Source organism: Apus apus, chromosome Z, assembly GCF_020740795.1.
Source record: "Apus apus isolate bApuApu2 chromosome Z, bApuApu2.pri.cur, whole genome shotgun sequence".
NCBI lineage: Eukaryota > Metazoa > Chordata > Aves > Apodiformes > Apodidae > Apus > Apus apus.
Genome location: NC_067312.1, coordinates 67599189 through 67623421, shown reverse-complemented (window position 1 = coordinate 67623421; position 24233 = coordinate 67599189). Strand labels below are relative to the sequence as shown.

Sequence of the window (24233 nt, the reverse complement as noted above, 5' to 3'; positions counted from 1 at the left end):
TCTACAGTACTTTGCATTAACAATTAAGTATTATTGTAGCGCCTCTTCTGAATGAAGCTTTTTGCTAAGGGGAAAGTGGATTGAATCCAACCACAAGAATGTCTTGCTTTGTAAGTATTTCCAGCAAAATATGCCACAGGTTCACCGGTTGCCAGAGTCTTGAAAAAGCAAAACAGTTTCACATGTTTTTCATTTTGCAGAGCAAAACCTACTGCTCATAACATCACTGAAAAACAGTTACACTTTTTACTGATAGAGCAGACTCAGAGGTGATTCCTTAACTCCCGCAGCATGTGTCTTTTAAAGCTGCCTATATCCAAAGACTAACTCTCTAGTTAGAGGAAAGATCAAACTCCAGACTCTCAAATTCTTTGTTTCTCTGCAAGACAATCAACAGACTGGTTAATCAAAAGTGTGGTTCAACACACTGCACCAACAAATGTCAGCAAGAGAGAAAGCACTTGCCTTTTAGAATCCAGTTGCTAACCAGCAGCAGACAGCACATGGGTCACCTAAAAGCCCTAACTGTACAGTGATCACTGGTTAATACTGACCTAAAAGAAATTTACTGTCAAAAAATGAAAGGCTTCTTATATTATTATTTTCTAATTTTTGCCTGCATAGGCAATGTCACCCTCCTATCTTTATCTACATTTGAGAGGCAGAAGCTACTGCTTCTCAGGAGCTTGGGTCAGCTTCTTCATTAACTCACTGTTCAAGGATAAATACATAAAATAGATTTGACTTTTTATTTTAATTTGATTTTCAGAGATGCTGATGTACATGAACAGGATGAGATCACAGCATATTTTTAAGGAACAAGACTACCTATTTCGTTGAGTAAGATTTCTCTGCTTGAGGTTCCCAAATTTGAGAACTTGAACTTTTAAGTCTGTGAAAGCACAAGCAGATGCATGTAATGTCTTTCAGAACTGAGCTTGGAATTTTGTTCATGTGAGGGTTATCTGTCATATCCCACAGAGCTTCACTCAGTGAACCTTGCTAGAGAAAAGACATTTTTCACAGAGTCTTAATGGGTTCCAGTGGTGTTCAGTATACAATGGTCACTATTAACAAGTTAGTGGTTGCCACGAGTTACCACAGTGCATTATCTGAAATTATGTAGACCAGTGACATACAATAACACCAGGCTCAATTATATCATCTTGATCTGTGCACAGAGGATGCTTTATGACAGCATGGTGTCAAAGGGTGATACTGGGCACACTGGGATAGAAAAGACAATGGGCCCCATGCTGCATAAAGCCACGATACTTTAAAGAGCCAACAACTACCATTAAAAAGGAAAAAGTTCCTTCAGTACACAACAGGGAAAACTATCATTAGGGAAACTGAAAAAAAAATCACCTTTTCTCCCCCAGTTTCATCTCTTTTGAGCAGGGAGTCTGGTGAAGAATGTTACCTCTCTAGTTAGTAAAGAAACTTTGCATCCTGAATACTACCGAGTAATAACTACGACAATATAATATACTGAAAGAGGCCTGAATATTACTTCTGTTGTACTATTAAAGGAGTTTAATTATATTCACTATTGATCATAAACAAAATCAATTTCAGTTCTATGTATGAATTTCAAGAATGATTGTAGCAAAGCAAAAATATTAATGCATTTAGCGATTTATTGCGTCTATACTTATAAAAATAGTTTCAAATTTCACTCACTTTTATTTATATAAAGTTCATAGAACACTTTAAAAATGAGAAACTGAGAAATTCACATCTTAGTGATGTAAAAATCTATGGCGGGTATTTTTGAGAAAGAACAGGTACAAGTATTAAAAGGAATTAAAAAAAAAAAAAAGTTTTCCAGACTCTGATCTTTCTTTGAATTTCTTTGAAATTTCGAAGAAAGATATGCACTCATAAAAACGCTAGAAATTAGTGAGGAAAAAGTACCATTTTTACTAGAACTTACACAGCAAGATTTGATAGCTTTTCCAGCAATGGTATCATGTGTGTATCATGGCTTATGACTGCCACAATTTCAAGCGAGCATTAATCTCTTTTGCAATAAAACTGCTTTTGTAAGATTTCATGTTGATTTTGATACTGATAAGGATATCTGTGAGGAAATATTTTTGCCAGAGCTATGGACAAAGAGCTCTTTGATGGCCTTCACAAGTTGCTAGGCAATGGCTGAATGGTCATGATAAACTCCAGCTAAGCTCCTCTGAAGTAATGCTCATGCATTTAATGCCCAGTGCTTTATGCTGGGGGCCTCACATCTAAATCAGCATTCCCCCAGCATTCGTAATTGCATGAATTGAGTAAATAATTCTTTAGGGATACCAGTGTTTCTGTCCATGCTAGCAGAGTGTTTACATACCCCCTATGCTAGATTTTTTAGTTGAGACTCCATAATCCATCCAAGTCAGATCAAAGAGGAGCTAATCCAGTTTAGCACTCAAAGGGGAAAAAAAAATCTCCTAACTATTTCTTATGATATTCCCAGGCAAATTTATTATTGGACAAAATGCTGTTTTCCAGTTTATTATGTTTCCATTAGTCTGATAAAAAGTTATCCAAAATATTTTTTTTTCCCTAAAAAAAAGAACATGCATTTGCTATACAATTTTATCCTCAGAACACATAGAATCATAGAATCATAGAATCGTAGGGGTTGGAAGGGACCTCGAAAGATCATCTAGTCCTACCCCCCCTGCCAGAGCAGGGTCATGGAACTTCCCAGTATAGTCTCTCAGAATTAAAACCTATTTGTTGGTGTGCTTCTCATATGTCAGAGCTAAACTGGATGCACAACAGCCTAAACATGAGAAGGATCAAGCCCTTGAAACCTGTGGAAATCTTGGCGTCATTAAAGCTAATGACACATTGCCATTATGGTCTAAGATGTCATTCTTATGTTTGGTAGAAACAAACACTAGATCACTTCCATTCAAGGAAGCTGAGGCTTGGGATGGTGAGAATTTCTTCCCTACTTCTCTGTCAAATGATGGATGACCAGCTCAAAGAAAGGGGAGAAAGCACAGGGAAGTGATTAAAACCTTCACAGGCACTACTTAGAAGTACCCTCATTGCCTTTAAAGAATGAAAAGTACCTTGCTCTCTAGCTGAAGATAGCTGCAAGACTAAATGTCTCTCACATTACGGAGCTAATGAAAGGATCCATGATTTTTCTCTAGAAGTTCAGACTGCTGCTTCTGCACTGTGGCTGCAGAAGAGTTTGTGCCCCTGAGTATTGGTAAGAAGCCAACTACAAAAGCTTGTCAACAAAAACAGCTCTGTAACAGAGCCTGAAGGCAAACATGAGTATTTGCAAATTTTAGTGGAAGAATCACTTTTTAAATATCCCTGGTATCTTTCTGAAGGCCATAGTGTTGCTACATGCTGTCATCCACTCTAGTGACGCCCTTCTGTTCATCTACCGCATTTTAGGTAGCCATTTTCCTTTTCTTACCTTCTTGGTACGTAGAAAATAAATTTACTTAATCTACTGACAGGAGGTTCTTCTAAAAGAGTGGTATTTCTTCCACACAGAGGTGCACTGCAACACATATGTAATGCATACAGGCACAGTGAAGTTCAAATGAAGGGCTGGCCAAAACTCTTATTGAAGAACCTGTCTCCCTAAGTTTGGAAAGTAAATATGTCATTTATCATCACACAGTGCCCACATATGATTTCATTTTGTGTCACACTGAATATTCCTCACACTGGAACCTTGTCCTTCAGGAACCCAGGGGCAACTGGCCAAGGTGGAAGGAAATACATGTTATTGCATGAGGTTCTTGGGTTGTGTGCACAGGGGTGCCAGCACCACATACACCTCTCCAGCAGCAGCTTGTTTCTCAGTCTTACGGTGAGGAAGACCCATGACAGTATTCTTTTATGTCTTTTTCTCTTCTATGTAGGAGTGAAAAAAATGCATACACAAGAACAAGGGAGAGTTTTAGTTCTTGGCCAGGGAACTTGGTTATTTGCATCAATGGGGTGGGTGTCAGATGACAGTCCTCCCTGTTATAATCCAGCAACAAATGTGTCTCAGAAATAATGCCAGAAGCACATGGAAAGACACAGCACTTCCTCACATAAACAACACATCTGGTAATGGACAATCTGACTAGCATCAGCAGGTGTCCAGCACAGCAAAAAAAGTCACCAACACCCTATCTGCTGCAGCATATGCTGCAGTACACTGCTGTGTGCATATGTTGTGTACACTGGTAAAATGTAGGCTGGTATTACTGCATCTGTCTTTTCCATAAACCAATGCTATTGTTTTGATGCAGATTGCAGACTAGTGGTATTTCATAATCCCTGGCATCGCATAACCTTTAAATTGATTTTTAAAATAACAAATGTTGTACCAGTATGACATGACATTTCATCCTAAATAGAAAGGGCCAGCAGAACTGCACCCAAGAAAGTGTAACAGTAATTTTTTATCAGTATCACTCACATTAAAGTAATACAGTAAAAAAACAAACTATCGAAAGAAAAACCTATGCCCTTTTAATAATGCTTTAATGCAAAATCTCAGCTTGCAAGAATAAGAATTCTCTAATCTTTTACGCAATTTGGAAAAATTGTATTTTGACAGCTGTTTGCAGAACAAATAAGATTAAGGGATGAAATTAGAGATTTCTGTGGTGCTTTCTGGATTGTGAACACTGAGAAAAGCATCAGAGGTGGTTCTTTAATGGAAGGCAGCTTAATTTTTTTGTAGACATTATTAGGAGAATTAATTATCTTTACCTATTGAGGCAATACATGTTCTGTGTCTTTCTTCTGCTGTTTTAATGGTTGTTAGTCTTTTCCACTGTCTGGCTATTGCATTCCCTCCAAATAATAATAATAAAGTTATTTATAAGATACAGTGAAAATGTCAAGGGATGAGAGTGTTTGGGGCAGACATCATCCTCCATGTGGGCGGATGTTTCTTGTCTGTGCCATTCTGTCATGTGGCTCCTGGAATGTGATGGAATGGTCAGATTGCCAGGAAAAAAATATCACCCTTAACTCTTGCTTTTCTTAGCAGAATTAAGTTGCTGTATAGGGATAGGATTTATAGCAGGACTCCTATAAATGATGTCACTTTTGTTTAGGATAAAAAATCTAAGTATCATCCTAGGCAACAGAATCTAACTTAAAAACAAGCCTTAAAATAAACCAGAACTTAATTAAAACAAATTTTAATTATTTCTTGAACTTTACAACAGCTCCTGACAATGTAATCATCACTGACTGAACTTACACTTTTGTTTATAACTAGGACCTTAAAAAGCAAAAGAAAATAGATTGGGGTTGTTAAAAAATAAAGAAAAAGCTACATAAAAAAATGAAACCATACAGCATCTTAATGTTGACCCATTGCTCAGCTGCAGCTACAACTTGAGACTAAAGTAAGGTATGTTAGCTATGATGCTCCTTGGTACATGACAATAGCACTTGTGCTCACTTCAGCAGCTCAGAGGTAGCTGAGGGAGCGTGCACCCTTCCAGGCCAGTGACCCCTCTCCCTGTTCAGCATGTTTTCTGCTCCCCAGTGTTACAGTACAACTATGGCATCCAGCAGTGGAAAAATGTTCCACCCTTCATTTATTTCTGCAAAGTTACATAAACTATTTCCTCTGATGAAATTCCCGGGGGAAAGTGTAGACAACTGCTCTCTTCACAGGGCTGAGAAAAAATATTACATTTAAAATAACTTCTGGGCACTATTTAATTTTGGTGGCATCAAAACATTTGGGGAACTTCACCTTAGATTCACCAATTTACTCTGTTGAAAAAGAAAAAAACCCCACACTTTCGCATTTTTAAGCTTCTTCAAATGTGTTTATTTTTAACACTACTCTCTCAATGTTTTTTAAACAACTTATACTTGATTCAGTTCAGATAAGCATTAGCTTGATCCAAAATCAGTTTCTCCCTCCCTTTGTTCTTTTTGGTAGGTAATGCCACCAAAACAAAACCAATAACCACCAAAAACTAGTAAGTCTGATGGTTACTTTAAAATATATAACAGAAAAATATCTAAGCTATTCTAACTTTTTTTTTTTTTTGCATTTTAGTACCTTCCTATATTTCCACAAATGCTCCATTTGCTTCTCCACCTATTATGCATACAAATATGTACTACAACCTGTTCTCTTAATCCTACTATCTAATGCTATCTCTGCCATGTAACATTACAGCTATTTGAGGACCTCTTTCTAAAGTATTCTCTCCTTTTTTTAATCATTCTAAATATAAGTATCTACACAAAGACCAGATTCTTCATGGGTATTATTCTGACATGTGAAGTGTGGGAGGAAGTCTCTTTCTAGACACTGAGTATAAAGCAAACTATGCCATTTATGTCATATTGTGTGTCTAGACATCACCAGCATGTTGAAACTAGTCTGTTACACGCACTGTTGTGATTACATCATCCAAGGACAGATAATTAAATGTTATCTATAATCATGCATGAAGTCTCTTTCTAGTGAAATCTTTCTCCTTCTTAAAGATGAAGATGAAATATGATTTCACTAAAGACAAAAATATTGTCTTCTTTTCAATACCTGAGTTCAAGCACAGTTGAGGTTTGTGCTATGCTTGAAGACTTCATGACATCCCACGTTATTTACATCACACTGGCGAGGTAATTTTTTTAACCTGTTATAAAAAGTTACTAGATTTTTACTGTGGTCTTTCAAAACTACCTATTTAATCTGGCTTCATTCATTAACACACTTTGGGTATGTGATGATTTGTCTCAGTTTCAGAAAACTTGTAAGATGTATTTTGAGCAGCACATCTGGAACTTGTGAACAGCTCTAACTGCCTACACCATGGTTGCTCAAGATCAGAAATTGTTCACATGTTCAGTGAGGGTATTCTTTGCTTAATACCTTGATTAACTTAAAAAATAATATTTCGAGCAGATCAAAATACAAGTTTCAGAAAGTATGCCCAAACACCCACAGTCATCAAAGGCCACTAGTATCATAACAAAATAAACACAAATTAGTGTAGAACAAAATAGAAATAGATGGCATAATTATAATAGTATTTTTTCATAATTCACTCAAATAACTTTTAGTATTTTTGCACTCTTGTGGTATCTGGGTGGCTGATGGTAAGTCACATTGCAGCTTGTGGGAAGAGAATAAAACCATCAAACTCCTGGCTCAGTAGGGTAAGTGCTGCCTCGATGCCTCTCTCTTTCATGGTGAAAAGGGTGACAAAAGGGAGACCTAGTGGTGAGCAATACTTTCTCAAAGAACTTGTCAGAAGCTGAACATACAAACAAACTGCAGAAATAAAAAATGGGTTTAGAATCTGTACTGCTTTGGTTTGGCAGGTTTTTTGGAGAAGGGCCCCAGGGGTGGCTCCAGTAAGAAGATAAGAAGCTTCCCCTGCTCCAAAACCAGCCAAGGGACTCAGCAAGTAACATACGAAAGAACTAAGATAACACCTGAGCAGAGTCAGCAGTTAAAGTAGAGCTGAGCTGGAGAGATGAAAGGCAGTGCTGGGGTGAAGATCCCTGTGGTTGGTGAGGAAGGAGAAGAAGGTGCCCAAGCAGAAGTTTCCCTGCAGCCCATGGCGAGCTGGCAGCTGTCCCCCTGCACTCGTGGAGGAACAGGGTGGAACATTCCCTGAAGGTGACCAGAGGGGTGAACTTGGCCAGTAGACTTGGATTTTATGGCCAGTGGATTTCCTGCCAGTGGACTCTGATTACGCAGCTGTGGAAGACCCTGGAGCCAGGGGAGGTGCCTGTTCCCTGAGCAGCCTGTGACTCTGTGGGAAGCCCAGGCTGGAGCAGCTCCGGACCTGGTGGGAAGGACTCATGAAGGAGAGGTTTGTGGAGGACTCTCTCCCATGGGAGGGACCCTGTGGGGAAGCAGGGCAGGACTGTAAGGAATCCTTCTTCCTGAGGAGGAAGGAGCAGCAGGAACCACCAGCCTGTGAACTGATTCTAAACCCCATCCCCATCCCCCTGTGCTGCTGGGGGGAAGGAGGGAGAGAAACCTGGAACAAAGAGATTTAGGGCTGGGAAGAAGGGAGGGGTGGGGGTAACATATGCAAGCCCTGCTCTTTGTGTTGTGTGTGTCCTGTGTGTGTTTGATGAGTGTGAAATTAAATTATTACTTTTTCCCCAAGTTGAGTCTGTTTTGCCCGGGACCTTAATCAGTGAAGAACCCTCCTTGTCCTTCATCTCAACCCTTGAGCTTTGTCCTTCTCATCTCAGTGTGTGTGTGTGTGTGTGTGTGTGTGGGGAGCTGAGTGAGTGGCCATGGGGTTGGTTCTTTGTTGTCGTGTTGGGCCCAAACCATGACAGAATCGTACGTCTTGGGTGGAAGTGACCTCTAAAGGTCATCTAGTCCAACCTCCCTACAAGCAAGGATGTCTCATGCTAGAACAGACTCCTCAGAGCCTCATCAAACCTGACCTTGAATGTGGATGGGGCCTCCACCACCTCTTTAGGAACCTGTTCCAGTGATCCACCACCCTCATATTAAAGAACTTTTCCTAATGTCCAAAGTAAATCTACCCTTTTCTAGCTTAAAACCATTACCCCTTGTCCTGTCGTTACATGCCCTTGTGAGCAGCTCTTCCCCAGCCTTCTCTTAAGTCCCTTTCAGGAATTGGAAGGTCACTCTAAGGTCCCCCTGAAGTCTTCTTCTTCTTCAGGCTGAACAACCCCAACTCCCTCAGTCTGTCTTCTTAAGAGAGGTCCTCTAGCCCTCTGATTTTTTTTGTTGCCCTCCTCTGGACATGCTCCAACACGTCCACATCCATCTTATGTTGGGGGCTCCAGAGCTGGACGCAGTACTCCAGGTAGGGTCTCACCAGGGCAGAGCAGAGGGACAGAATCACCTCTCTCGATCTGCTGGCCACACTTCTTTTGATGCAGCCCAGGATGCAGTTGGCCTTCTGGGCTGCAACTGCACATTGGTGGCTCAAGTCCAGCTTTTAATTCTCTAGTACCCCCTAAGACTTCCAAAGCAAAGCAGGAGCCCTTCCTGCCCACATTTGTACCCTCTACAGATTTCCAGTTCTTACCTTTCAATAATTGTAAAAGTCATGTTCATCTGACCAGAAAATAGATAAAACACCAGGTAAGTTATAATCAGCCACAATTAATCAACCTGACCTACAGACACAGAGTATTATGTACTTAGAACAAAACACCTGTGATCCATCTACAGATCTAGGGGGGGAAAAAAAGCATATAAAAATTAAAGCCTGGGGAAAAACCTCTGTAAAGACTGTATCTGAGGAATATATTTCTTTTCACAGTGAAAACATGCTTTGCTCACTTAAGGTATGCTTTTCATCATGACCTCTCATTATCAAGTGGAAGGAGTCAATACAAACATGTGACATGAAATCTGTCTGTTGCAACACTACAGTATCACAGTGGGACACAGAGTCCAGAACACTCCAAAACCAGCAAACTTAAGTCAGTTAATCCTTATTGAAGTTTTAAGAGTTTTCCCAACACTTAGAGCTTAGACATATATGTGAGAACTAAAACCACCCCCAGAGATAAAGGGAAGACTTCATGATAGCCTGCTGTTTTGCATGGTTCTTCTTCATCATGTCTTTAACAAATCTTGCTTCCCACAAACAAGAGAGTGCAACAACAATTTCAAACACAAATGCCAATGAATAATTAAATATGTAGAGTTTTTTAAACCACAACAAAAATGCTGGACAAACTTTGTGAAAAAAGTGCAAGCATTTTCATACAGAACAAAACTTGTTCAGAGAAACTTAATTTTTTCTAAAGTTTGAGATACTCAAATGGCAGCACAGGTTCTGCACAATTTATACTCTTTTTGGTTGTCTGAGCAAAGCTTTATGAGTTTTTGGATACGGTGCTCTGCCTCTCAAAGCTGCCAGCACAACCTTGAGTATTTACAGTTTTTCACCACTTTCATAAGTAATCATACAGTAGAGGTGCCCAAGTTTTAAGATTCCCCCTTCCACTCCCAATTTCCTGCAGTCGGCATAGTTTCCCTGCCTGCGAATCACAGAAGGGACACACCAACCACAGAACTGGCCCTTGTCTCCTTCCAACCTCATCTACTCCTCCTCTACCCACAAAACAGAAAGGTAAGACCAAATCCTCCTGTAGTGGAAACTCTCATTGTCCTTCATGTCCATCTCTTTCGTACCTGACCATCCCGGGAGACAGCGACAGTAACCTGTGGTGGGATGACAACCGTCCGCGTGGCTGCAGTCACAGCGCTCAGCACAATCCAGACCGTATGTGCCGTCCTGTGGCAACAAACAAAAAACAAACAAACCCAAACAATCCAGAGATGATGACCACAGGGAGCTAGAGGAGAACAAGTTCTGGTCAGCCTGCCTCAAAAAGCAACCACAAATCTCTCCTGAATCTGTAATCCTCTTTCTTACTATAAAACACTTCTAGATTTCAAAACATTTTAGAGTCCTATATTTTCATTCTTTCATTTAAGAGAAGATGATAAATAATTAATTACATTTTCTTGACAAATCCCAGACTAATAGACCTGGGATTTAACACAGCAACTTACACTATCAGAGGCTGCCATGAAAGCTCTTTTGTTTTGTCCCTTTAATTTTCCTTAGAGCTGAATTTCTGCTCCAGGAAGTGAGGCTCCCTGGGTGGGAAAGCAATTCAGTCTACTTTCAGCCTCAGACCCTGAGCTCTCTATGTATTGGAAGCCACAACTTCTAAAATAGAGTAGCAAAACATTAGATTAAAATATGTCTTCAGTGTGAAGTTTATTAAATAAACAATGCAAACTGTATCACTTTATTTTGACTAAAAATCCTTCCCTCTGCACTAGAACACACACAATGTTAAAAAGAGAAACTCTGTGGCTATGACAAAGTACACAAGACAAAATTATTTTTCAGCTATGCAACATTTTTTTATCCAACAAGAGAGATTAAAGAACACTCCTCTTTGTGTACTCAGCTTGCCAATAGAGCAGAGCTGATTTTCACAAAACTATATCTAAACATTTGCATTTGCCTTTTCTGCTTCGTCACTAGAAAGTGGCAGATACATTTTGAGGTAATTCCGCACAAAATCAATCTGAGAAACAGGAAACAGGGAATTTTTACAATTGCGTTCTCAAAAACAAGGCTAAGTACAACAGTAAATTGATGTTAAAGATGAATATGTCAAAAACAATTTAAAAAAAAATATAAAAAACCAGTACAATTTAAGGTAATACTTTGGGGCTTACGCAGAGCAAAGGTAAAAAAAGGAAAAAAAACAGGTCAGGTTTAAAACCAAGTAATTAAAATTTAAGGCTAAAAACTGGTCTCAGACACATAAAAAATCAGAGTTACAAAAAAATTCATCTCATCTTCTTTGATGCCCATGCCTACATTTCTAACAACTGCCGCAGGATTTACCTGTTCAGTTCTTGATCTTTCAAGTCTAAAGTAGAAAAAAACTTACATTACTTGAGTGCAAGGAGCCTTTTTCTCATCCCAACAATTCTTTTTTATATAGACAAAAAGCATTAAGCATTTCCTTGCATATAACCAGATTTGGAAAGAAAGGAAATAATCAAGTATGTTCTTGAAAAGTGGTATTTTTAGTCTGCTACATATTTCGACTGAAGTAAAATCTTCAGTAAAATCTTGAGTAACCACCTAGGCATTGGTATTAATTTTCTGTAGTTATTGAAACAAATTAAAAAACATTGATTTCATAAACTGCCTGCTCAAGCAAGAAAAAGTTTTCAGACAACACTGGATACATTTGATTTAATTTTCTGTTTATTCTCCTGCTCTGGAATGTTGAGGCAGAATATGCATTTGAAATATGTAAATTCTTCTGGACATCATTTGACACAGATGGAGAGAGAGCAAGCAAGATGATGGGTATGGGCATGCTAAATTATCAGATATAGAAATGCTTTTAATCATTATTTTGCCAAATTTGGAACAGTGAAGCAAATGCCATGAAACAATACCCATCTTTTTTAATAAGTCAGTTTGGAAGAACTAATGGGGCTTGGGAGATCTCATCATCCTTCAGAATCAGACACTAAGTGACAAAAAAAGCTGCTTTAGAAAAAAGAAAAATTAGTCTTCTGATGGAGATACATTGTTGAAAACACTGCATAAATGTGCACAGATGGTACTCTAATCAGCGTTCCAGTATACTATAGAATTTGTTGGCCACTTTACTCACTATATCAGTGTATGCTATACCCCAACTTAAAACCAAAACCAACTCCCCCAAAAAACCCAACTTAGATACCTACTCCTGTTATGTTGTTGGTCAGAAGAGCTAGTTCTAACTGACAGAAACTTGAATGTGATAAGGGAGGGGAATTTACAAGGTTTATTTTCAGTTTAGGTGATTCCTTTACAAATATATTATACCAACAATATGCTATGCAAATAGTATTGTAAAAGTGAAGAAAACACAGTGGAGAGGGGAAAAAAAAGCAGAGAGAAATGTATTTTTTAAATGAAGTTTGTTAAAAATTTCCCACAAAAACTGAAGTCTATCTTTGAAAACAATAGAAACGCTGATTTTTCATAAAATATTTCACTTTTTGTGTATAAAATGTAATCTAAACCAGTTACATAATAACACAAAGCAGTTTTTAATTTTAAGATTTTAAAAAAGTTGAAATTATCTTTTTTTTATGGCTTTGCCAAACTACAGAATACAAAGTGGAAAAGAACTGATGAACAGCACGCCTTTGTCGATACAACTATTTTTGATTTCTCAAATTATACTTTTAATTTCAGTTATCAAAGTCTGGGACATAGTGGAAGTCAGAGCCCCAGCAGAAAGGTGAAGAAAGACCCATCATGGGGCTTGGTAGTCAGTTTGACTGAGAAGGCATGAAAGTTCTTCATTCATACTGTACCACAGATATAAGATTATTTAATTGAAACTATGTTGTTTGATGTGGCGTTTATTTTTTGCACATTTCTCACCATTTTTACTTAAAGTAATTTAGCAGATGCAGTTTGGATAGCGTTTGGTGCTGACAGAGAGGGAAAATTCTGTTTTCCAACAAATTTAAGAGGAGCTGGTGAAAAGTTTGAGGTCCAACTTTAAAGTGTGAGAGTAGAAAAAGTGTTCATCTGTCCACCTTCATTTTCTGTTGTGACTTTTATGTGCTCTGGCGTGCTTTACAGCAGAGCTCCTCCAGAAGAACTGTTGGTGCCGGTCCCTGATCTTGAACACAGCCATGTATGGGCTAGCAGGTGCAGTGCTCCTCCTAAGGACTTATCCCCACAAAGTCAGAAGAATGACAGGAGCATCTGCCTGCTCAGTATTATCCTACAGTGCAAAAGTCAGTGAAATTATTAAACTACCTGGCAAGGGAGTTCGCATTTTTCTCCTCTCCAGCCCGGGGCACAGGTACAGGTTCCATCCAGAGCATTGCAAGCTCCTCCGTTAAGACACTGGCAAGTTAAGTTACAGCCAAGTCCCCAGGTGCCACTGGGACAATTTATCGAGCAATCTACACCATGCCAACCTGCCAAAAGTAAGAATTAGAGTGACAAATTAATTAGGTTTTCCCTCATTCCTCTCTGAGAACAGGTTTCCCTCTGCCTACCATGTGGCATCTCAGAGATGCACAATACAGGGGTCACATTAACTACAGGCTAGTATCAGCAGTTCCAGCTGAGGGCTTGTCCAGGTTTGAACAGAGGTGCTCAAGGGCACCTTGTAACATCTGTGCACAGTGCATATTTGCAGATGGGTGCCAACATACAAAAGCAATTTATGTGAGATCTGAAATGAAAACAGAGACACCTTGAAATTTCACTGAGAAGAACTAAACTACACTGAAAGTTCTAAAGCACAGCCTGAAAAAAAATCAGGAATGTTTTCTCCAAACTTCAGCTGCTGCTTTCATCATTCTCCCACCAGTGTTCAATACAGACAGTTCTGCAATATGGCTTTAAAAGAAATCTTATGCATGCACAAAAAAAGAAAACTTAAAAGCAGTGCATAAGTTGTATTTTTCCAAGGACACATAAAAGACCTTTTAGATTATTTCTGTGCTTCTCTCCAAATATAAAAAAAAAAAGAAAGAATGTAACAGAAAATGGTTCTAAAATGCAGGATTCACCACTGATTATGCCTGATAGCAATGATTTGCAGATTGTGCACCGGACAGACAGAAATAGAAATAGATTTTTTAAAATGTGAACATGTATTGGATACAAAAGAAACGGCATGAATCAGTCATATGTTATCATCGGCTATGACATAAGGCAAGTTTCTAATTTTGTACCTTGTTTACAGTAAGCAAAGGGAAAAATATTTATGCACTGAGCCTGATCAATAAACTGTGCAAAACACATGTATTGAAATGAACCTGCCTCATGCCCTGGATTGGTAACTTTGATTTTAGGGGTCATTTCAGGAAAAAAATGTTATATTGTACTAGAAAACTAAGACACTCTCTCCATTGTCTTTTCAGGATTTCTGCATTTCCCTCATTTACATGACAAGTATCCAAGTTTAGTTTTAATTTCTTTTTTCATTGTAGTATGACTAAAACTGCATGATGCATAAGAAGATAGGATTATGCATGGTTCAAAGAATATTTTTTCTCCATACAGCTTAGCTACTCTGCCACTTTAACAGAGTTAAATCAGCTCCACTCTCTCTGGCAAGAGCAGAAGCTGGAAACTCTTCACGTTCGCTATATGACTGATTGGATTTTATTGATCCCTGAAAAATGTAGTGGATATTTGTCTAGGTAACTCTACCACTTCTCCTTCACTCTCAACCTCCACAAATTTTTAGAAAAACATTTTTAGATGGGAGTGTCTACAATATAGGCCCGGCATGGGATTTGTTTGGGAGCATTCAACAACCTGCCGCTCTCTTCTCAGCAATCCAGCATCACAGCTGAGGGACAGATAAATGGCACGCTGGTCCTTCTAGCAGACCACAGCACTGTCAGAGGAGACAAGTGGTGGATCATCTCAGGGTAAACACTAGTAATTCACCCAGCCACATTATATAGTCCAATGAGAACTGTGTTGAGAAAACATGAATAAGAGGTACATTTTGCTTTTGCCTCTCACAGCAGCAGAAGCATAAAGTATCTAGTGACATGGCCTTCAAGGTGGCCTGCTTTTTATTAAGTCTCTTTCATCTTCTCTACTTAAAAAACTCACTTTAATTTTATAATTACAGAAAAGGAAACACTCTGAAGAGACACTTACCTGCTTTGCAGGCACAAGAACCATCTACTGGTGAACAGATAGCTTCATTCTTGCAGTTGCACACAGATGAACAGTTTATGCCATATGTCCCCGGAAGACAAGGAGTACCACAAGCAGCCCCCTGAATTATACAAAAATATAGTCTAAATCTATCTGAAGAGTTTCAAACAATGCAACTCTTAACTTACCTAGACTGAACTCAGGTGCTACAAAAGCCAGAAAACACAAAGCCCACGGGTCTCCTAGGCTGTCACTAAGTTATTCTGATTTTAAGGGAGAAAGTTCTTCATCCTTTTTAAATCTACAGTAAGCATTAGTTTTCTATTCGTTGCTGTGAGAGCTCAGGTTAAGTAGCTAGCAGCACTTGTTTAGGTCAATGGGCAATGATTTCAGTAATAAAGAAGCCCTTTGTGACACAAAGGAAGACAGCTGCTAAATTGAAAATAATGTGGATATGTAAAATATTTTTTAAGAATTTATTTGGCTTATCTTTTCACAGTTACTATTCCTGGAAGAACATAGAGAAAAAAGTTTTCTGTGTTAGATTAGCATCCAATGTATAGGTAATAGCAAATGTGTGTAAAGGCTGTGGAATAATCTGTCCTGAACTACAAGAACAAATGGCTTTGTCAAGAGTTTCTCTGGATGGAGCATGATGAGTTGGTGCAACAAAACAATTTCTGAAAGCTGCTGTCCTCTCTTCATCTACACCTCAACAGCATACCCTCATTCTTATCTATATCTTGCAAAGCAACTAACATTTTTTTCCTTAAAATGACTTCAATATTGTGTCTTATAACAGACCCAGTAATAACCAAATATCCTTAGCTCTCTCGATTACTGTGGTGGAGAAAGGACACTGTGACATTCTGAATAATTTGGCACTTAACTAAGGCAGTTGAGTCAAAAATGGATTGTGAAAGTGAGACTTATTTACCTTAAATCCAGGGGCACAGGTGCATCTTCCAGTCACACTGTCGCAGTCAGCACCATTTTGGCAGCTGCAGATCTGCTGACACGACTCGCCATAGAATCCCGGGGAACACGTCTCGTTGCAGTAGAGTCCAGACCAGCCAGGCTTGCAGGAGCATTCCCCAGACATAGGGTGACAGCTGCCAGGAGGGGATGAAAGAATGAATAATTCAGGACTAAATGTGATATCAGTATTTTATTATTTTTTTTCAAGAGAACAAAATGCTATTATAGATAGGTTGCATGAAGGATTTTGCATGTTATGCACAGAGATAGTTTTACTCCCCAAACCACAAAGCAAAGGGCTTTGTATATGTATATATAAATGCACATCAATTAAGATAAGAAATGTAACATCATGCAACATACAGACACTTTGGGAGGACAGGGAAAGAAAAGAAGGGGCATCATTTTTCTGTAGCTAGTTTAAAGGAAACCTATCTGAAACACAGGTTTTACTATAGAATAGATAACCGTGGTTACAAATATTAAGGTGATTAAACCATTAAATTTCCCAAAATGTATTGTTAGGTTTCCACTCTAAGCATAATTAGATCATTTTCATAACACTACCCAAATTCAGCAGCCTATTGTCTGAGAAATACAATGCTTTGGTAGAATAGCATGGCCTCCAACACATAGTAATAACATAGCACCCAAGGAGTAGCAAACACTCTCTTTTCTCTACATCATTAGTTGAAAAACCGGCATATTTTCAGGAACTATACAAAATTATTTGCATTGTGCAGCATTCAGATACACCATCAGAGCAGTGGCCTTTTGGAGAGTATCTTCCCTATGTTGGCCATACCTGGTGGCAGACCAGCTGTCCCTACCTGGAACAGCAGTTTCATTGAAGAGCCAGTCAGACAGCTGTTGCCTCATAACAAATGGACATCATCAGCTGTGCAAAGATGTATGTGCTGGAAAAGCAGACACAATGGGGTACTCTGTAGTGCTCTGGCAGACAAAGAACTTGCTTAATTCTCACCAAAGGAAAGCCTTAATATCCAAATCCACTATATTTACAATGGGAAGACTGTTTTAAAGATATTTGTCTGCCACCGATTAAAGTAAAGTTCCTTTAAGTGTGCTGGGGAAAAAAAAAAAAAGTGCCTTTGTCCAGACATATTAAATGACCCATGACAAGGGCCTGATTTTGCAATATTTGCTGACTCCTTGTGTGGGTGTGTTTTTTAAACTGAGTATTTTTCTGAGCATTTGGCATTTTGAAAAAATACCTACTGCACTTTTAGAAGCTATAACATAAGTAAAAACAGTATTCCTTGAAACAGTTGCAAAATAACAACGGAATGCAGTATTAGCTGCAACCACTCTTAGACTTAAGGACTACTTTTGTCCAACCAAGAGTTTACTATTGCCAAGTACAACCAACAGACAACACACTGCTGATCAAGGAAAGTATGAATTATAAAGGTTGGCATGTCATTATGTATTTTGCTCTCTATATATTATTGCATACACTAAGACATCATAAGGATTTGGGGGTCTTGAAAATATTAAAGTATATTCAACAGTACTAAAACACATTCAACAGCATTAAAACATATTCAACAGCATTAGAAGTGAGCATAAAAGTCTTTTTAACTAAATGATAGATGCAGAAAGGGTTCAAAACTTATGGTGTTCATAGGCAATAGTCCTGTTTATTTGTTCAGTTACAAATATGCCTGCCATGAAATCTGTTGAAATGGAACAATTCTCACACAAAATACATACAAAATCATGAAAACACATGATACAGCAAGGTAATCAGGCTTGTACCCTATTCCTAATTGCTTATAGGCACCAGAGGCATTTTGAATCCAATTCCCATGTATCTTACCAGTGGAAGAATACAGGGCAGGCAATATTAAAAGTTTTTCAGGCCACAACTGAATAGGCATCAGGACACGAATTACAGTGTGTTTATAACATTAAATTAGTAGTACTGTAATTTTAAAAAAATAAATCTCAGAGTTGTTTGTCATTGGGATTTTTTTCCTTTCAGGAGAGGGGAAGGCCACATGCATGAGCAAGCATTGGGTATGAAGCAGAGGCATTGATATTCTGTGCCCCTCAGTGAGTGTTACTAAGGCATACTTGCACATATATTGATTTGACACCAAAATTAGTATTCCATAATTTGTAATTAGATGTAGGATGTTGGAGCACTTCTGAAGCTTTTTGATGGGTTCTTGTGCAGATAGCTTAATTGGCAATAAGATTTATATATTAAGATAGAGAAATAAAGAGATGCTTAGAGATACTGCTAGTACATCTGCTTTTATTCCTTGTCTTTTGTTAATACTTTCTGCAAATACAACCCTGCTCTGTAGAGAGACCAAAAAATACTTGTGGGTAGTTGATATTATGTATTTGAAAGACTTACATGAACTTACTAATTTTCCTATGATTTATATAGGTTTTTCACTGTTACAATATCCAAGTAAATTCTGTAGCACCCTATGCAATACAAGATTTCCATTAAAAGCTCTTCTACATGCACATACAGAAAATTGCATAGTACCCTAATCTTAACTTTAAAAACACCCACAACTAAATGAAAACCATGTATCACACCATAAAATTTCACTCAAGCCTATACAGGTATCTCAGAACACGAGACAGAAAAAACACCATTAGATCTCATGTATAAACCCAGCCTGAACTATACCAAATTAGCTGGCAATATAGAACAACTCCAGCTGATCTTACCTAGAGGTGTAAACCAGTGGTGGATGATGATAAAAAAAGGCTTACCAGAAAAAACAGAACAGAACAAAACAAAGCAAAACAGGGACATCTCAAATTTAGCGTTGAGATCAACCCAAAACCAATGCATGTGCTCTAACACAGGTGTGCAAAATGTTCTTTGTAAATCTTCCAGATAAATATGCAGTTACAGTCTGCCCTTTTTACATTTTCTAAATGATTATGAGGTGCAACAAAACCCAGCTCACAAATGGCTTAGGCTAGAATAATATTCCTGTACAAAATTATATTGATGAAGGCAGATCGAGATCTTGTTTTGCTCATTCCTGCAGACTGGACCCTTAGAACAACAAGTTTCTATAAGCCTGTTCTGGTTTGGTTTGGTGGGTTTTGTGGTAGCAGGGGAAGGGCCCCAGGGGTGGCTCTGGTAAGAAGCTGGGAAGCTCCCTCTGCTCCAAAACCAGAGAGCCAAGGAGCCGTTAGAGAGACAATGGATGCACCTTTGTGATTTACACCAGAAAGAACTGAGATAGGGGCTGAGCAGGGTGGGCAGTTAAGAAGAGCCAAGCTGGAGAGACAGAGATGTGCTGGTGGTTGGTGAGGAAGAAGAGGAAGAAGGTGCCCAAGCAGAAGTTTCTCTGCAGCCCATGGCGAGCTGGCAGCTGTCCCCCTGCACTCGTGGAGGAACAGGGTGGAACATTCCCTGAAGGTGCCAGGAGGGGTGAGCTTGGCCCGTGGACTTGGATTTTGTGGCCAGAGGATTTGCTGCCAGTGGACTCTGATGATGCAGCTGTGGAAGACCCTGTGCCAGGGGAAGTGAATGTTCCCTGAGCAGCCTGTGACTCTGTGGGAAGCCCAGGCTGGAGCAGCTCCGGACCTGGTGGGAAGGACTCATGAAGGAGAGGTTTGTGGAGGACTCTCTCCCATGGGAGGGACCCTGTGGGGAAGCAGGGCAGGACTGTAAGGAATCCTTCTTCCTGAGGAGGAAGGAGCAGCAGGAACCACCAGCCTGTGAACTGATTCTAAACCCCATCCCCATCCCCCTGTGCTGCTGGGGGGAAGGAGGGAGAGAAACCTGGAACAAAGAGATTTAGGGCTGGGAAGAAGGGAGGGGTGGGGGTAACATATGCAAGCCCTGCTCTGTGTGTTGTCTGTGTCCTGTGTGTGATTAGTGTGAAATTAAATTATTATTTTTTCCCCAAGTTGAGTCTGTTTTGCCCAGGACCTTAATCAGTGAAGAACCCTCCTTGTCCTTCTTCTTGACCCATGAGCTTTGTCATCCTTATTCCAGAGTGTGTGTGGGGGGAGTTGAGTGAGCAGCCATGGGGCTGTTCCTTGTGTTGGGCCCAAACCACAACAGAGCCAAACAAACAGTGGATGGAAGTGGCAGGGACATATGGGTCTGCTCATAGCAGTTCACAGAGCTGCTGTTGTACTCCCCTGAGGAAGTATGGTTTATGTGGTCTTTGTCTCAGCCAGACAGTGGTTAGTCTAGTTTTTCTTGACTACAAAGTAAAAAGGAAGAAATCAATAGTGTCTCCTAGTCACAGAGGTCTGTCTCTGATTTGCCCTCTTGCTCAAATTCTTTCATATATATCGAAAGACACAATAGAGAAGAACCATTTGTGAAAAAACTCTTGACCCTAAAGGACTGTTACCTGCTGCTGTCCTCTGAGCCCCTCAAAAAGAATAAAACCTGTCCAGTATCTCTAAACCTTTATGAAGCTGATACAACTAAGAACAAGGATGGGCTTGCCTTTCATCCCCAGGAGATGCCATCAACCAATGTAGCAGCAAAATCATTGTAGCTTAGACTACTCAAAAGACAAATGCTGAATTATTGCCAGAGTTGTTTTAATTTGATTTCATCACGCATAAAACAGTAATATAAATGCGTATACTCTTTTGAACTATAGTGTGTCACAATGTTTTTGAATCTTCAAGTATTTGAAGAAAATGGCTAGACATGTGCTTGTATACTGCAACTTATGTACATATATTTTACAGCAATATTTTTTGGTGCTAAGTATTTTTTTAACTAACCTTTAGTCCATTTCCATATCTATGAATACTACGATCCCATGTAATAACTCTAAGCCTACCCATAGCTCCTCTTCAAGAAAATCTAATCTAGTCGTCATACGCAGATGAAAAATGCTTTTACAGTATCAAAACCCCTAGACCTGCAGACACACAACGTATATTTGAAAAAGAAATTGAACCTCCTGTTTCATGCCTTGGGATTATTGGTTGTTAGACTGCTGCTAAATGCATTAGTGCTATGAGGAATATCCTTGGGCTACAGCCAGCCCAAACAGCACCTGTGATAGGCAAGTAACAGGTGAAGACATTCACTGATGTGCTTAATAAATTGTCTCCTGGCTGACTTATATTTAGTGAGAGATTAAGACAGCCAGACACAACTGGCTACTCAAAAGATTCTCAAAAGAGTAAAGAGTCCTCAGGGAGCTTTGTCTTCTGTGCCATTACTCAGATGCTCTTTGATTTCTGTTATTTGTTGGTCTTAATCACTTCCTGACCGAGGGGTAAGGAACATATGGTGCGCTTTACATAAAATATGTAAAATACACCTATGAATTCATGAAAACCCTTGTCTTCCTCACAGATCATCATGTCCTTGGAAATACACTCTTAAACAGGACTCTTAAGTGCCTCTCAATGTGTCATTCAGAGGGGAAAATGTTCAAAAAAAGGCCAGTCACATGCTCCTGTTTACATCTGAACATTTGTGATCAGATTTGACCACAGGCTGTCTTCCAGTGGTATAAATGAAGGAACAGCTGTTTTGAACATGAATCAGAAGTAATCCCTGTAATATCAGAAATACTATACTGTGTAACGTGTTCCTGTCAAACAAGGCTGTTAGAAATGTCTGCAGACAAATATGCAGGAAAGCAGCTAACCATAATTCATGATACAATAGGATTTGGTCTACTAGCATAACTTGAGAGCTAGCCAGATCAGCATTATGGTGCCATTTATTCTTGAATGTATTGCCCAGAGAATGAATTGCTTGATTTTATGTTCAAAACTCTGCATTTTTTTCAGAAGACATTTCAAGTAAATGGGATAAACAGAAGTGCATGCACACAACTATGAAAGCATATGGAAAGAAAAAATAATTCAGTTTGCTGTCACATGAAAGGTATGTTTGAACAATTCAGACAATCCACAAAGTAATTTTTCACAGAGGCCTAGCAGAATAGGTATCTCCATGTATGTACTTGAGTGCTTTAACATCACTGCTAAATTCTGACTAATGGCTTTTGTTTTATGTATGAGAAAAAAGTGCATCTTATATACAAGATACAGCAGCATTCTATGCAACAGCCAACAGTTTCTGCAAATTTCTTTCACAGCTATTTCAACAGCAAAAAACGAGATTACGCTCACAAACCTTATCTAAGGTAGTGTGATTAGTAATGTAATTAAGTGTAAGTGAATGTGTAAGTGAATACACAACGATCAAAGTATTTAATAAGAGGAACTGTGTTTTGTAACAAGAGAAAGCTACCCAGAATTGTTCTATAAATATGTTGGCTCGCCTCTACTGACATCTGACATTCCTTCCTCACAGCTGAAAGTTTGTCTCCAAATAGATAGTTTTTTGTATTTTTCATAACAACACAGTGAAACACAAAGTCCACAACAACACATTAAACTCAAAAATCAGGACTCATTACTGCCTGAATAAAGAGAGGCTGGTAAAAGGTGTGCCACTCACTTTCCAATTAGATTTTGCCTCCTTTCACTACAGGAATTATTATATACAACTACAGAGAGACAGAAAGAAAAATGAATTCTTCTTCCATGCCTGACTCATAAGACTATACATCCATTGATTTCAATTCAATTATTTCTCATCTGCAGCACACCAGAATATGTGAGCAACGGATGATGTATACTGACTTTACACAGTGAACAATATAATGGTTTATTCATGTGGTATAGACAAAGGTCACACTTTGTCTTAGCATTTATTTCATGGGCCAGAGACAAAATACAGTGGTCAGTATTTACATAAAATATAGTTGCAAACACTGAAATTCAGAAGCTCTTTTGGATTGATATTTTCTTTCTTGACAGGGTTAGAGAATACAAAACATTACATGTTAAATTTGAATGAAAGTACTAGTAAAATCAGGAAAATATTTATTTTCAGATTATTTTCAGATTTTTATGTTCTACATAGAAAAAGAAATCAGTATGAAGGCCTACCTCCAGGTATTGGGCATGTGGCAGGGACACTTTTTATCACACTTGAGACCATAAATTCCCTCAGGACAAAGCCTTGTCTCGCAGTGCTCTCCAGTGAATCCTGGTTCACAGAGACAAGCACCACTAATATGGTAACATTTCCCACCATTCATACACTTGCAGGTCTCAGCACATCGCACTCCGTAAGTCCCAACTGGACATTCATCTTGGCATCTGTGAGAAGAACAAGCAAACAAAAAATAGTTTTATTTCCCATAAATGACAGCTTTTGGAAATTTAAGGGAAATATGGTTTATACGGAATCTCTTATACTGGTCTAAAATGCCGCTTAAATAGAGCAGTAATTTATAAAACTACATATTTTAAAGTGCTTCTCTCTGGTTTCTATTGCTCCTCAGCTGGACAGGCTTAAAAACATTGGCTCCGCAAATTCGTTTGGAAAACATTCACTCCAACAAAGGAGACAACATGCCTACACAAACCACTGCACTTCATATTCAGGAACCAGAACAAAACCAAACCCTCTTAAATCAGACCTGAAGTATGAAGGAATACCTTTTCAAGTATTCTGTTTAAAAAACTGTCCATCTGTAAATTTTTTAAGTGGTCTAGCTTCTCCCCTTAGCAATCATGTGAACAGCCAGCAGACACCCAGGCCAGGAATCACAGTGGCAATCACACTCAGCAGTCTCTGATGAGAGTATTTTCTAATTGTGTTTCCAATCATATGATGTTTCCAGAATACCTTTCTTTTCAGAATTTCATTTTAAACCTTTTTTTTTTTCTTTTTTCTTTCTCTTGCCTCCCCACCCCCACAAAAAATCATAGGATGACATGGAAAAAAATCTTCAGGAGCCCAATCCCCTTCTTCTGATCTGATTTTTCTAATAGATTAAAGTGAAAATCAGTAGAGACTTGAGTTTAACATATATGGAAGAGTAGCAATGATCTGCTGCTCCTTAAGGGAAATATATCCTGATAGACTTCTTCACCAAACTCTTCCTCTTTCATTCAAAGCTTTTAGAAGACAACTACTTAGCTAATAGTCTTATTTCCTTGATGTTCCACATATGAAAAACAATATTTAACCTGAAGATCAGACTGCATGTTTGGCTTTCC

The 24233-nt window shown here is 38.8% G+C and overlaps 1 protein-coding gene across 1 annotated transcript in view; it reads right to left on the bottom strand.

The window, feature by feature from the left end:
• Positions 1–24233, bottom strand: part of MEGF10 (multiple EGF like domains 10) — a 93597-nt gene that overhangs the window by 23086 nt on the left and 46278 nt on the right. Inside the window, exons 9-13 of the mRNA XM_051643206.1 lie at positions 23115–23327; positions 16126–16300; positions 15189–15309; positions 13317–13480; positions 10148–10250 (exon numbers count right to left, since the gene is read on the bottom strand). Of these exons, the coding sequence (XP_051499166.1) occupies positions 10148–10250; positions 13317–13480; positions 15189–15309; positions 16126–16300; positions 23115–23327 (776 nt within the window). The remainder of the gene's footprint in view (positions 1–10147; positions 10251–13316; positions 13481–15188; positions 15310–16125; positions 16301–23114; positions 23328–24233) is intronic.